The sequence below is a fragment of the Perissodus microlepis genome, chromosome 11, assembly GCF_051167445.1.
Source record: "Perissodus microlepis isolate ML-2025 ecotype Zambia chromosome 11, ASM5116744v1, whole genome shotgun sequence".
NCBI classification, from domain to species: Eukaryota; Metazoa; Chordata; class Actinopteri; order Cichliformes; family Cichlidae; genus Perissodus; species Perissodus microlepis.
In genome coordinates, this window is record NC_140471.1 from 31,780,430 (window position 1) to 31,793,208 (window position 12,779).

The 12,779-nt window shown below is 38.1% G+C and overlaps 1 protein-coding gene across 1 annotated transcript in view; it reads left to right on the top strand.

The window, feature by feature from the left end:
* The window catches only part of dgkb (diacylglycerol kinase, beta), an 85,740-nt gene that overhangs the window by 5,461 nt on the left and 67,500 nt on the right, over positions 1 to 12,779 (top strand). Inside the window, exons 3-5 of the mRNA XM_084944160.1 lie at positions 6,844 to 6,920; positions 8,879 to 8,899; positions 9,402 to 9,549. Of these exons, the coding sequence (XP_084800286.1) occupies positions 6,844 to 6,920; positions 8,879 to 8,899; positions 9,402 to 9,549 (246 nt within the window). The remainder of the gene's footprint in view (positions 1 to 6,843; positions 6,921 to 8,878; positions 8,900 to 9,401; positions 9,550 to 12,779) is intronic.

Below are 12,779 nucleotides of genomic sequence, written 5' to 3' on the forward strand. Positions count from 1 at the left end.
TAAAACAATCCTGAGAGAGGAGAACCCACCAACTGAACAAGGACTCAAATCAGCATCTACAGGTTACATGTCAGCTGTTATAACATCAGGTCTTTGTGTCACCCATGTTGCCCTCCTATTATTTATGACATGGCAGGCTGGAATTGAAAGCAAAGCTTAGTCTGGCAATGAATGTTTTGTTCCCTGAGTGGTTGAGGCCTATAAAGATAAAAAACAAAAAAAGAGAGAAGGAAACCTGTTCTTGAGGAATATCACTTTTGTTGTTTAGAAATAAGGTTCTAATAATAATTTACTCTACATGCCTTTCATATTCAAGTAAATGTGTTTTGTAATGAATTTAAGTCACTCTTAGTTAGTTTCTAATTGGCAACAGGTCGACATAGTTTTCCTTATATAAAAAAGACAAGAATTTAATCTCTGCAACAACAAAAAATGGCTATCCTGTTTGCTAACAGGCTGAAACATTAAAGCTGTTAGGATAAACATATCTTTGACTGATCCCTCCACAAAAAAGGAAATAGATGACGTATTCTGCTCGAACTCTCTGCTACAAAAGCAAAACAAATATGTTTAAGTATCTCCTCATTAACTCGTGTCACTGCTTTGTTTATTTAATTTTCTCCAAAGTTTTGAGTTGAGGCAAGTTTTCACTTCGTCACTGGAAGTTCTTGGAAAGCTGGCAGGATTTCAGCATCATGCCTTCCGTAATCCTCATAAATGGAAGCAAAACCCAGACGTTCCCGTGCACTACGCACAAACACATATTCTCTCCAGTAGCATCAAACCACCAGGGTAACAACAACAGTGTGTCTGTTAATGTAAACTGCAGTGCAGTTAGAGTCGCTGTGGTTAACATCAGTTGTTCTAATTATATAATCTTGACATTGTAATTGCCTGCTCTAACTTGTCTTGCTGATGTAGAAAACTGAAGCTGCTGAAGCGTTTAATCTTTGTGGCAAGCTATGATTGATTCATTTGCAGCCCAACAGTTGGCTTCCCTGCTCACCAGGCTGCGCTCTGGATGCCTGGAGTTTATGTTACGCTCCAACATGTTGACACATTTCATCATTTGAAATGGTACCAGGAATGGAAAATATGATGATACCTGGCATGCTGACTGCAGGACACCATGCACCACCCACACATAGTTTTGGACAGACGCTGGAGATACGAACACCAGTCACAGTAAATCGTTTAAAGTGAGACAAATTATGGAACTAGCTGTGGAGAAGAATAGTTGTTACGTATTCAGTGTTTCTACAACCTAAGTGGTGTTTTTGTAGTGTCCTTGTGTAACGTCACAGTAGATGTTTCATATGTCAGTTATTTTCAGTCCCAAACAAGACATCTTTTAGTCATTTGAAACAATTTTTTATTTCATTTGCTCTTAGTTTGAATCTTAATAATTAATGCTTTCCATCTCTTGAGCTCTTGTACCAGCTTCTCACTTGGTTTAAAACAACATTGTTCTTTATTCTGTGAAACGTTCCTCTTCTTTTTGGCACATAGTGCATTATGGTGGGGTTTTTACGTGTTTTGCAAATATTTTGGGTTTTGAATCATTCAAAATAGAAGAAAGGGGAGAAGGGAAGAAGTATAATAAAAAAAAAAGACACATAGTGGTCATAATGGGCAATTATCTACACGTGTGTGGAGGCACATGCACGTGGATGTGTGTGTGTGGAAGACAATTTCTGGATAATTATGTTTCAATGAGCTTGGGGCGATTCTTTGTGCCCTCTGCAGCTACAGGTTATTAAAATATCCCTTTATCTGAGCTATAACAATGGACATCACATCCCCTCGCCTTCCTTTTTAATCTCTACTTTTATCTCCCTTGTACTGCATCTCACCCTTCATTCTCATTAAAGTGAGGAGTTCACACTTTCATAACGATTTAATGGCCGTGTGCTGAGGCAGGCACCTAAGATCTGGCTCACAACAATTAAGAGCTTCTATCCATACAATAGATTTACTAATGCAAGTTATGTGGCAGTGAGCTGTTTAACAGAAGGGCAATTATTTACCAAAGAAGGTAAAAAAAAATCCTCAGAGTGTTTATGAGCCTCAAAAACATTACATTTCTGTTCTGTTGTTCCTCATTATTGTGTGGCACAGAATGGTTAAGTCATTATCCTGATAGAGAAAACACACTGTAATTCAGCTGTGCCTGCTGAATGTAACAGGCAGTGGATACATAATCACTCTGCTCGGTAATGGTTTTGCATAGTTGGTGTGCTCATAAAGATGGTCAATAATGATGACACACAGTCAGTTCAGTGTGGGTTGTTTATTTCTAGTCTGTATTGGTAAAATGCGTCCTGAGAAAATCAAAGATCCAAAGCTATTAGTGCAGGAGGTGACAAATTGCTGTCGAGAGGGGAAGAGAGCTCAAATGCAAATGCAAATCGAGACAGAATACCTGCTATTATTAGCAATAACACATAGATTTTTGGACATGTCTTTTCTTCAGAATCTACAGTGTGGTAAATAAGGTCCAAGCTCTTGTAACTGGTGGCTCTACAGCAGACTACATCTATTTAAGGTCTGATTCTCTGAAATATGTTTTTTTTTTCAGTCAAATTCTTTTTATACAGGTTTATTCTTATTTGCTTTATTTCCCTTCCTTAACTGCAAGGCTAACCTCTCAACAGATCAGATGATTATAAATCTGCACTGTTAGAAAAAAACATCTTAAAAAAACAGTAATATTCCGGCAGCTGGGGTGCCAAAATAATACCGTAAAATAACAGAAAATAACTTACTCATAAAAATACGGTTATTTCCAGTAATGAAAATACAATTTGTTGCCCTAACTTTACATGGGATTTTGCCTTTTTCAAGTGCTTTTAAACATTAAATTAGGAACAATTTAATGTGATTAAACAATGAAATTACCTATAAACAAGGTCAATGAATGTGGCAATATGAATAATAATACTTAAATGTACAGAAATATACAGTTAACAGTTGGTTTAAATAATAATGGATTACATTCATATCGTGCTTTTTGAGATCCTCAAAGCGCTTTACAATTCCACTTTATAATTCCCCTCTGGCCATCACCAGTAGGTGAAGTGTCTTGCCCAAGGACACAACGGCCGAGAGTGTCCGAGCCGGGGCTCGAACCGGCAACCTTCTGATTACAAGGCAAACTGCCAACTCTTGAGCCACGATCGCCCTAAATAGCAATAATAATAATAATTATTTGATGTAAAAAAAAGTTTATAAGAATCATTTTATATATTTTTCCATAGCATTACATTTGAATTTAACAGTTCAATCTTTCAAATAACGGACAAATATTTGTGAAATCATGATACATTTGTGAATGTATTTTAACAATCTAAATATGCATATGTACAGACAGATACATTTAAAAAAACAATAAAATTATGTTTTATTACATTACAGTGATCTTACGTTAATTTACATTTGAAATGTGAAATCACAGTCTATTGATGTAAATTTAATGATATTCTAGAAGAACAGTACAAAACTGTAAAATACACAGTAAAATACTTTTAGATTAGGTTTTTTTTTTTTTTACAGTGTGGGGCATGCTGTTCAGTTTCATAAACAGCAACATAACCTCAGCTTCCCGGGCTGCTCGATTTACCTCATAGCAGGTTGGGATGTTAGTTCTAGAAACATTTCTTCAGCTCAAACACACAAGCAGACAAACATATGTTCACTGGACACTTCAGTTATGCCCTGTTGGAACTGGATTGGAGCCTATTTTACCTTGAGAACTGTTCTAATTATTCATGGTACAGATTCAACAAGGTGCTGGAAACATTCCTCAGACATTGGTGCATATCGGCATGATAACACCACACTATTGCTGCAAATCCTTGATGTAAATCTCCTGTTTTAGCACACCCTGAGCTGCTCTAGTAGATTAAGATCTGCTGACAATGTAGTGAACTCACTGTCAGGTTCCAGAAACCAGATTTTCACTTTGCAACATAGAAATGGTCAGCGCCAATACTCAGGTGGCCTGTGGTGTTAGTTGATGCTCCACTAGTACTAAGGGGCACAAAGTGTTTTTACATTATTATTACACAACCACATTATTACATCACTACCACCAGTAACCACTGGTACCATTCACACTGTCTTGTTGTTTGCACCCATTTGTAACCCTACCATTCCAGTGCTGCAACAGAAATCAAGACAAAAAGTGAATTATGTGAATCCCATGTGAATTATAACCGCAGCTTCATGTTTTTAGCTAACAGAAGTGGCACCCAGTGTGGTCCTCTGCTGCTGTGACCTGCTTCAGTTTTTTGATATGTTGTGCATCTAGAGATGGTTTTCTGCATTCCTTGGTTGTAACGAGTGGTTTTTTGAGTAAGGATTGCCTTGCTATAAGCTCGAAGCAGTCTGCTGATTCTCCTCTGACTTCTGACATCAACAAAGCATTTTTGCACAGAGGGCTGCTATTTACTGGATAAGTTCTTCTTTTTGGGCTCTTTATTGTAAACCATAGGGATGGTTGTGTTGAAAACTCCCAGCAGATCAGCAGTTTCTAAAACACTCAGATCCACCACCTGATGCCAACAATCATGCTGTGCACAAAATCATCTCTAGTCACCATTCTGATACTCAGTTTGAATTTCAGTAAGCCATCTTGACCAATGGCCAGTGCATATTTATCTGTTGGTGACGATGAAAAACAGTAATTAAACAGTAATTACTTATCAACATAAAAAATATCCCTCACAGGCCTTTTTCATTTGTATAAAGAGAGCAGAAAGATACCATACGTCAAGCACAAACTTAAACAAGCTTCTTAATGTAATTTGTAATGTGCACACACCAACTTATGCTTAGAGAGGAATGTGAGAAAATTAACTTCACTAACATTAGAACCTGGTATCTGTGGTGCAGCAAATTGATTCAGCAGTAGGGCTCATAAACTCTCTGTAGCATGCAGTAATTATCACAGCAAATCTCTGCCTGATGAAGTTATTTTTGTCCAGTGCTGAGTGCTTAAACAGAGAGTGAAAATAATGAGCCACTGTGGTGATTTCAGTCTGTTTTCTGTGTTTTTAGTCACAGCAGTCTTCGGCATTTTGTCTCTTTCAGGGAAATGACAATAGTTATATCATTTTTGTGTGGTTCAATTCAGATTTTTAACTTTACATAATGTTTACATTTAATATTTACCCATATTGGAAAGAGTTGTATTATCATGTAATATATGCTACAAGTGACTGTGACCACAGTTAAAGTGGGCACACCTTCAGCTGTGTGTGTACGACTGCTTTTAGAGAGATAACTAGAGCAGATATACTGTATTCATATTCACATTTACTACATTCACCCACCTTGTCCCCCAACTGCCTATGCTGAGTCTGACTGTCACACATTAGTCTGCACTGGATGTAACAATACCTGCATGCAGTAGCAGTGGCACATCTGTCACAGAAATGCTGCAGGTTGAATTGGTAGTAGAATTAAAATTATCCAGCAGATAAAGAGCAGCAGAAGGATGAAATCCCAGCTGCAGCTGAGGTCCGAGCAACAACCACACCGAGGCACCGCCTCAATCATCAATGCTAGACAAACATCTGCATCTCAGCCAGTGGGTGTATAGAGATTGGTTATTAATAAGTAATGAGCAGTAAATATTTGCTTAGTTTTCCCTTAACTTGAAAGATACAGTAATTTGGCTATACAAATACACCAGCTGTTCATATGGACTAGAAGGAATACAAAGGTTTTGGTATATTTAAATCCTGTACACTCTACCTCTAATAATAAAATTAGATCATACTGTATATAAAATATTCACACTTGTAGTTTTCTAGCTGTTAATTTGCTACAACTATAAACTGAGTGTTCAGGATTTATTTTTCCATGTCACGACAAAATATAGCGCTTACATCATAAATGAGAAATATTTTTTAAAAATGCTAAAGATGTATCTACCAAAAAAAAAAAAGAAGAAAATTATTTAGGGTTATTTTATTCTTCTGTCTGCCTTAGAAGTAGTACCTTATACAAGTTAAGTGTATTATGTTTGTGTATTATTTTATTTCAAGTGAATAATTTTTCCCAGAACTCGTAATTTACCACATTTTTTACATCTTAGGGGAATTAACCTGATGCATTTTCCTTTATCTAAGTACTAATTCCCTTTGCAAGCAGCCTGCATATTTCATTAATGGTCCATCTCTTCCCTGCTGAAAATAGTTATTTGGTATTGTATTTGGTTTAGTATATTATTGTGACCTTTACATGTGTTCACAATTCTGTTTTATCTAGTTGTTATCCCCGGTTGGTGTTGTAGCACTCAGATGCGCAAACCACATTTCAACTCCTGCCCTGTATTTGAACTTGAGGTACTTTTACAAATGTCTGCCATGCCTGTTTACATGTCCTGTTAAAGGCCATGGCTGGTTTGTAGTTGTACTAAATGTGGATGATATATTTTATGAAGCCCTGAATAAGATCTAAAAGATATTAAGTCAGGTTTCATTCATGGTCTGACCTTTACAGTTGGTAGAGCAGGATACATCTTCACAGGTCTGACTCACATATGGAGGCGTGTCTCCCTGTAGGCATCAAAATGCTGCATCCAAGTTAAATCAGCAATACTGAGTGCATGACGTGCATGCCTCTATAGCACTTACAGGTGCATCCACACCTGCATGGGTACAGAACAAATGACACCTACTGCAGATAGGGTAACTCCATGAACCCACATTTGTTTTTATAAATTAAAAACCAGAAAATGCAAAGTACTTTGAACTATATAATATAACCGAATTATGTAGATATCAGTCATATATAAAACATAACACAAATAAAGCATGTCTGAATGTTTTCTCATAGACTCAACCAAGAAGCTGAAGGATGTGCTGCAGGAGTTCCATGGAGATGGTGTGTTGGCTAAATACAATCCAGAAGAGGTATGTTCAGTTTATACTGGATTATATAACACATAGTTTATAGTCTATTGACTCAGGAAATGCCAACAGCAAGCATATATAACACTTCAGCATTTCTTTCCGAAAACATGAGTAAGTGATTTAGAGAGATTTTAAACATGCATACATTTTCTGTTAGCCGTCAGGGCTGGGGGGCTGGGAGGAGGTGCTGGCCGTCGGACTGGGGTCTGGGATGCGGGGCCTCCCTGCTACTGCAGATAAGGAGGTGGTCCGCTTGCCTCCACCCCAGAGAGAAGGGTTACATCTCCTGGGTCTAGGTGCGGCTTGCCCCTCTGGGGGCGGGGGTACCTGGACCTGGGATATAGAGTATGTTTGGGGAGTGCGACTGTCTGTGCAGTGTCTATTTGTGTCTGTCTACACGTTGGGTGAGTGCCGAGTATTTGGTTGTGCATATGGGGGTGGGAATGCACGTCTGTGTCCGCGTGTGCCTGTTTGTCTGTGTCTATATGTCAGGTTGGGTCTTAGACTCAACCTCTCTGGGTACATCTCAGGCCCTCTAAAGTACGGAGGCCTATCTCCCCTCACCACACTCCCTGCCGGTGGCTGATGCCCTCAGACGTTGGTGTGTTGGTGGTCCTTGTCGTCTGGGGCTGGGCGCTCATGCATGTACCGGCTCACTCCTGGTGGCCGATTGGCGGGGCCGGGCGCCTGTGGCCCGGCTGGGCTCCTTCCGGGGGGTGGGATGCCCTCAGGCCTCTGGCCTCTGGGCCTGAAGCTTGGTCCTCTCTGGCACAGCTGGCTGCCGGCAGAGCCCGCGGGCACGCCACTGCAACCCCCTCTGGCCTCTGCTCCGTAGCTGCGGGGTGACCTCTCGTTTGGGGCTCTACTCAGCTCTTCCCAGGAGGGTGGCACGGTTCCCCCCCCCTTTGGTGGTCCTCCTCGGGTCCTTGTACTCTGGGGCCTCTGGATATCTGGGGCCTGGATCTCCTCCATACCTGCGCCCACTCACATCCTGGGCCATCTGACCTCAGGAATTCGCATGATAAGGTGGGGCCAGGTTTCACAATGAACACACCCGAAACTCTGGCTGATTGGGACCCACACCCAGTTTCACACCTTGGCTCAGGCGATTAGAGGATCATCAGGGGGTCCTTTTGTCCCTCTGTGGGGGGATACTCCCACTAGGTTTATATCTGGGACTCTCCACCATTTGACCTTAGAACTGAAGAAGCTTCTCGGATGAGAGGTGAAACGTCTTCAAGTAACTTAAAGAAGTCCAGACGCTTTTCTTTGCAAGCTCCTTTGACTACGATGACCTGGATGACTGAGAACCTTCACAGACACTCTTTGTTGTTTGCTTTCTCTTCTGTTTTTTTTCTCCATACAGGTGATCCAGGCGTTTTGTTTGTTTGTTTGTTTGTTTTTTCCTTTCTTCCCCCCCTTCTCACCGTCTTTTCTCCCCTTTGGTTTTCTTTCTCTCCCTCTCTTTCTTTCATTCTTTCTCCCTGTCCTATCCCCCAGTCACGTCTGTCCCGTTTGTAGCAACCGAAAATAAAATAAATACATAATTATAATAAAGGTCAATCAAATGGACCAATATGGCAAGACAATGATGATCCACTTGGTAAAATAAATCCGCTTGGCATCTTTCTTGGCCTTAAGACAACAATTCTGATGGCTAAAGATCCAAACGGGACACAAAAAAAAAACAAAAAACAAAAAAAACATGCATACATTTTATAGATAAAACAATAATCAAGAATGCAACTAAAAAAATGCATACTCAACTACTAATTGCTGCATCATAACAGTTCACAAATCTCTAATTCAATAACAGATAATCACAACTACATAACTGCATTTTCAAAATGTGTGTAAATATGTGATGTGCTTATTTTGTGCATTTTAAATGACATAACCATGTGATACTTCCATGAATATGTCGTGATTCTTTCTTTCTTCAATGCTGCGGAGTGTAGAAGCAGGAAATTCTCAGCCAGGTATCTGCTGTCTCTTCCTCTTGATTTATTTTTCATTTATTGTCTGTGTTTTTCTAGTTTCTCTAATCACTAAATAATTGAACTCTCTTAAGGATTGTAGAAACTTCTAGAGGCAATGCAACCTATTGCAGGAAAATATTAAACCCTTAAAGTGTTTACCACAATCAGGTAATAACCATGTGCGTGAGCAAAATGACATAAAAAAAATAGGCTCACTGTTGTATCTGTCTGAACACAACTTGCAAATTGATACAGCTAGCAAAACACAACAAAACAAAAACAGTTGTCATCAAAGCTGCATAAAAAGGCATCTGTATGAAGGCCACACATAGTGCCGTAAATAAAAGAAGCTAAAACCCAGTCCAAACAACAATTCAGACATAGCCAAGTACAAAAATGTGCAACATTTTGCAAAATATTGAAAACATGATACTGAAAATCCTCGCCATTTCACTCAAACCTGAATTCAACAACTAGCGCTCTTATTTTTATTTTGTTTTAGGAGATTGACTTCCAGGGCTTTAAGGTCTTTATGCAAACATTCCTGGAGAGTGAACTCCCTGAAGAGTTCTGTCAACACCTTTTCATGTCGTTTAGCAACAAAGGACCCAAACCCAGTCCCTCATCTTCTGACAAACCTCGAGTCTCTGGTAAGTGTAGAAAAGAAATTCTTTCCCTAACATGCCCTCAGTTCATAAACACAGCATGTTGGTGTTTTATAGTCAGTGATGTGTATAAGAAAACATCCCCACTTGTGTTGCTATGGTTCAGCCAATATGTCAGTTATTCTCTTCCTTCACTGTGCTTCTTTTGGGGATTGTTATTGTCATCGTAGAGAATGAATCACTTTACTCTTCCTTTGCTGTGTGAAAAAAAAATGGCGCCATCACTGTTTCTGTTTTGTGCCATTGGACAATTTATTCAATTTAATGCCAAGTCCAGCCCGATGGCACTCAGTGTAAATTGTAGTGTAGAAGCTGCCAATTGTCTTGGCAATAGTTTTGTTTGTTTATAGCAATATACTAATGTCTCATTTGTGTGTGGTAATGACTAACTGATATTAAAATAATACTTAACACTTCAGATCAGTCCTCATTCAGACAGCATCTCCTGCACTGCCACTTGGCTTTGACACCTCCTTGACTGCCTACCAGCTCAGATAATTAATAATAAAGTCTGTCTCGTGTCACTGAGTGCTAAAAAGCAACATGTGTTTTATCTTCAAGTGACCAGGCTCTCTAGCTCTCATTAGATAAGGTTTTTATGAAGTTTCATTGTCCACAGAGGAAGGAGGTTGGGGTGGATGATTTGAATTTTTGAAACAATAAACTCAGAGTAAGTTGGGCAAAACAGTCCTGGTATTGTTTTTATTACACTTCTAATATTGACGGCCTTTAATAAATCCTCAATAAAAATGTCAAAATACAAAACGTAATCTTAGTTTATGGTTTTCATAAACTGAACAATAAACTTGTATAACCATAATGTTCAGTTTATTGTAGTATATTTCTCCAGTGTGATATCATGACACACAAGGTGACTAAGCAGTGAGAACAGTGTGTATGTGAACTAGCTATTGACTATACTGCCAGAGCTTGAGTTGGCTAATCTCCTGCTTCAGCTTTACTTCATGTATAATAGGTCCAAAAGGAAAACTTAAGCAGATCACTCAAGGTTTAAAAATAAATAAAAGAAAATGGGGGAAAAAATATTTTCTCTTCCCATAATAAATAAAAAAGGTGTTTAAACATCTGTTTGTCTGCCTTATAAGAACAAATACATGAAACATATATAAACTTAATAGCAATGTTAACAACAATATTAATAATGAACTTTCTTGTGTGTGTGTGTGTGTGTGCGTGTGTGCGTGCGTGTGTGCGTGTGTGTGTGTGTGTAAATGAGTAGATAAATAAATAAAAATAAATACAATAAAATAGATAAAGCCCAAACCAAGAGATTCAGTTAAAACATAACATAACATTTCCATATTGTGTGCATTCTTTCCGACTGGTGAAGCATTAACATCTGGTACCAAATATTCTGAATTTTTTTGAATACATTCAACCATTTTTAAGATATAGCTTCTTCTTTTCTTTTTACATGCAGCGAACAAATCTGTCATAAGCACTCTGTTTTTGGAGGATACCTTTTCTGGCATAATGCATAGATAGAAAATCATATCTAAGATGGTAGTTGTAAGTGTATATTGTTATTTAAGTGGAGAACTTTTTGGAATAATAGGTTGTCAAACATCAGCTTTGTTTTGTGAAACAAGACAGCTGCACCATCTGTGTGAAATGTCAGCTTCAGATAAAGTACAACTGGACCTCATTCTAAGTGTCCTAACAATAATTACAAAACAAACTCAGAATTGTCATGACTCCCAGCTTTGGGAAAGATAACCTTGTAGTGGAGCTATTCACAAATTTCTTTTAAAACTATGTCAGTAATGTGTAGCAAATGTTTGTGTAAGCTTGATTAAATGTAAAATTTTCATAACTAGGTTTCCTCCAAAAACATTGTATTGTTCCTAATTACTGTGAACTTAAATAACAATAACTGAAAATGATGTGTGTGGGCTTTAGTTGTTACATTTGATTTGAAGCACAGTTAAAATAATGGAATTGCCTCCCAGATTGAGACATGTTTCTGCCATTGAACCACAGGAAGAAATGAGTTTATTATAGAAAGGTTATAAAAAAAAATGTTCTCCAGTTACTAGTCTTATTCTGTGACTGGAAATTGAAAACTTTCCTTGTGGGGATTGAGGAGTACTGGAGTACATTTACAGCAAAAAAATGAGGTTTCTATAACTGCCATTCTATAAATTCATTTGTAGCCTTACATAGAGGCATTATTTTTTTCTTGAAAGTAATACTTGGTTAGCTGGTAGTGCATTAGTAAGTAAATTAATAATCATAAAGAGTAAACATAATATCCTAATATAGTTTGAATACACAGCCTGGTAATTGGTTTGATTCAAAGGTTTAAAGAATCTTAACAGGTTACTGTATTTACTCATGTATTAAATGTAAGTTTAACTCAATCAGGACAAAAGCTGTCCACACAACAAAAAAACTTAGAAAAATAACAAGAAATATAGTTTACCTAAGGCCATTAACTTAGATTATTCATATCATGATCTTTTGTACATGCAGCGTTTGATCACATTGTTTGCCCCAATTACGAGGCTGTGTGAAACTGGATCAGTGCAGCCTGTGCGAGTGTTTCGATTCGCCCTTATTGATCCAGCATGCTAGCTATAAGCCTTCTCATCACCCTTTGTGTCCATCTAATGACACAGAATGAAGCAAGTGATACGTTTTAAAGAAGAAACGAGAAGAAACATTAATGAGAAAACCAAAACCCAAATTCCTGTTTTCAGGTCCAGTAAATTTAAAGCTTAGTCTTCACAGTTCATTTGGTAGACGGTTGCCCTAATTTGTGTCATTAATAGTGGACCTTTTCTTGCACTTATAAGGGACATATTTTTCTAATGTATCCGTTTTCTCTTAAACAACAGAACTTCTCTATTTATGGTCACTTAAAAAATCCAGTATTCTCTTCAGTTCATTGTGTGTCATGACCTATGACATTTATCCACCCATGGGATGAATGTGAGGTCGTTATGGAATCATTATTGTTAAAGTTACCCAATCTTGCTACTGATACTGCCATCTGAGGAATTTTGCTAAGTATTAACTTTTAATGGCACTCATTTGTCATGATTGATTTTCCCTCTCAGTTAGGCCATTGTAACACTATTTAAACTGGTATCAATCAGAAATCAGTCAGTAAATTAAAAATGCAATAGAAAGACCCCTAAAAATTTGTTTTCAAAGTGACATTAAGATTTTGTTTATTACTTTAAAGGCCCTTC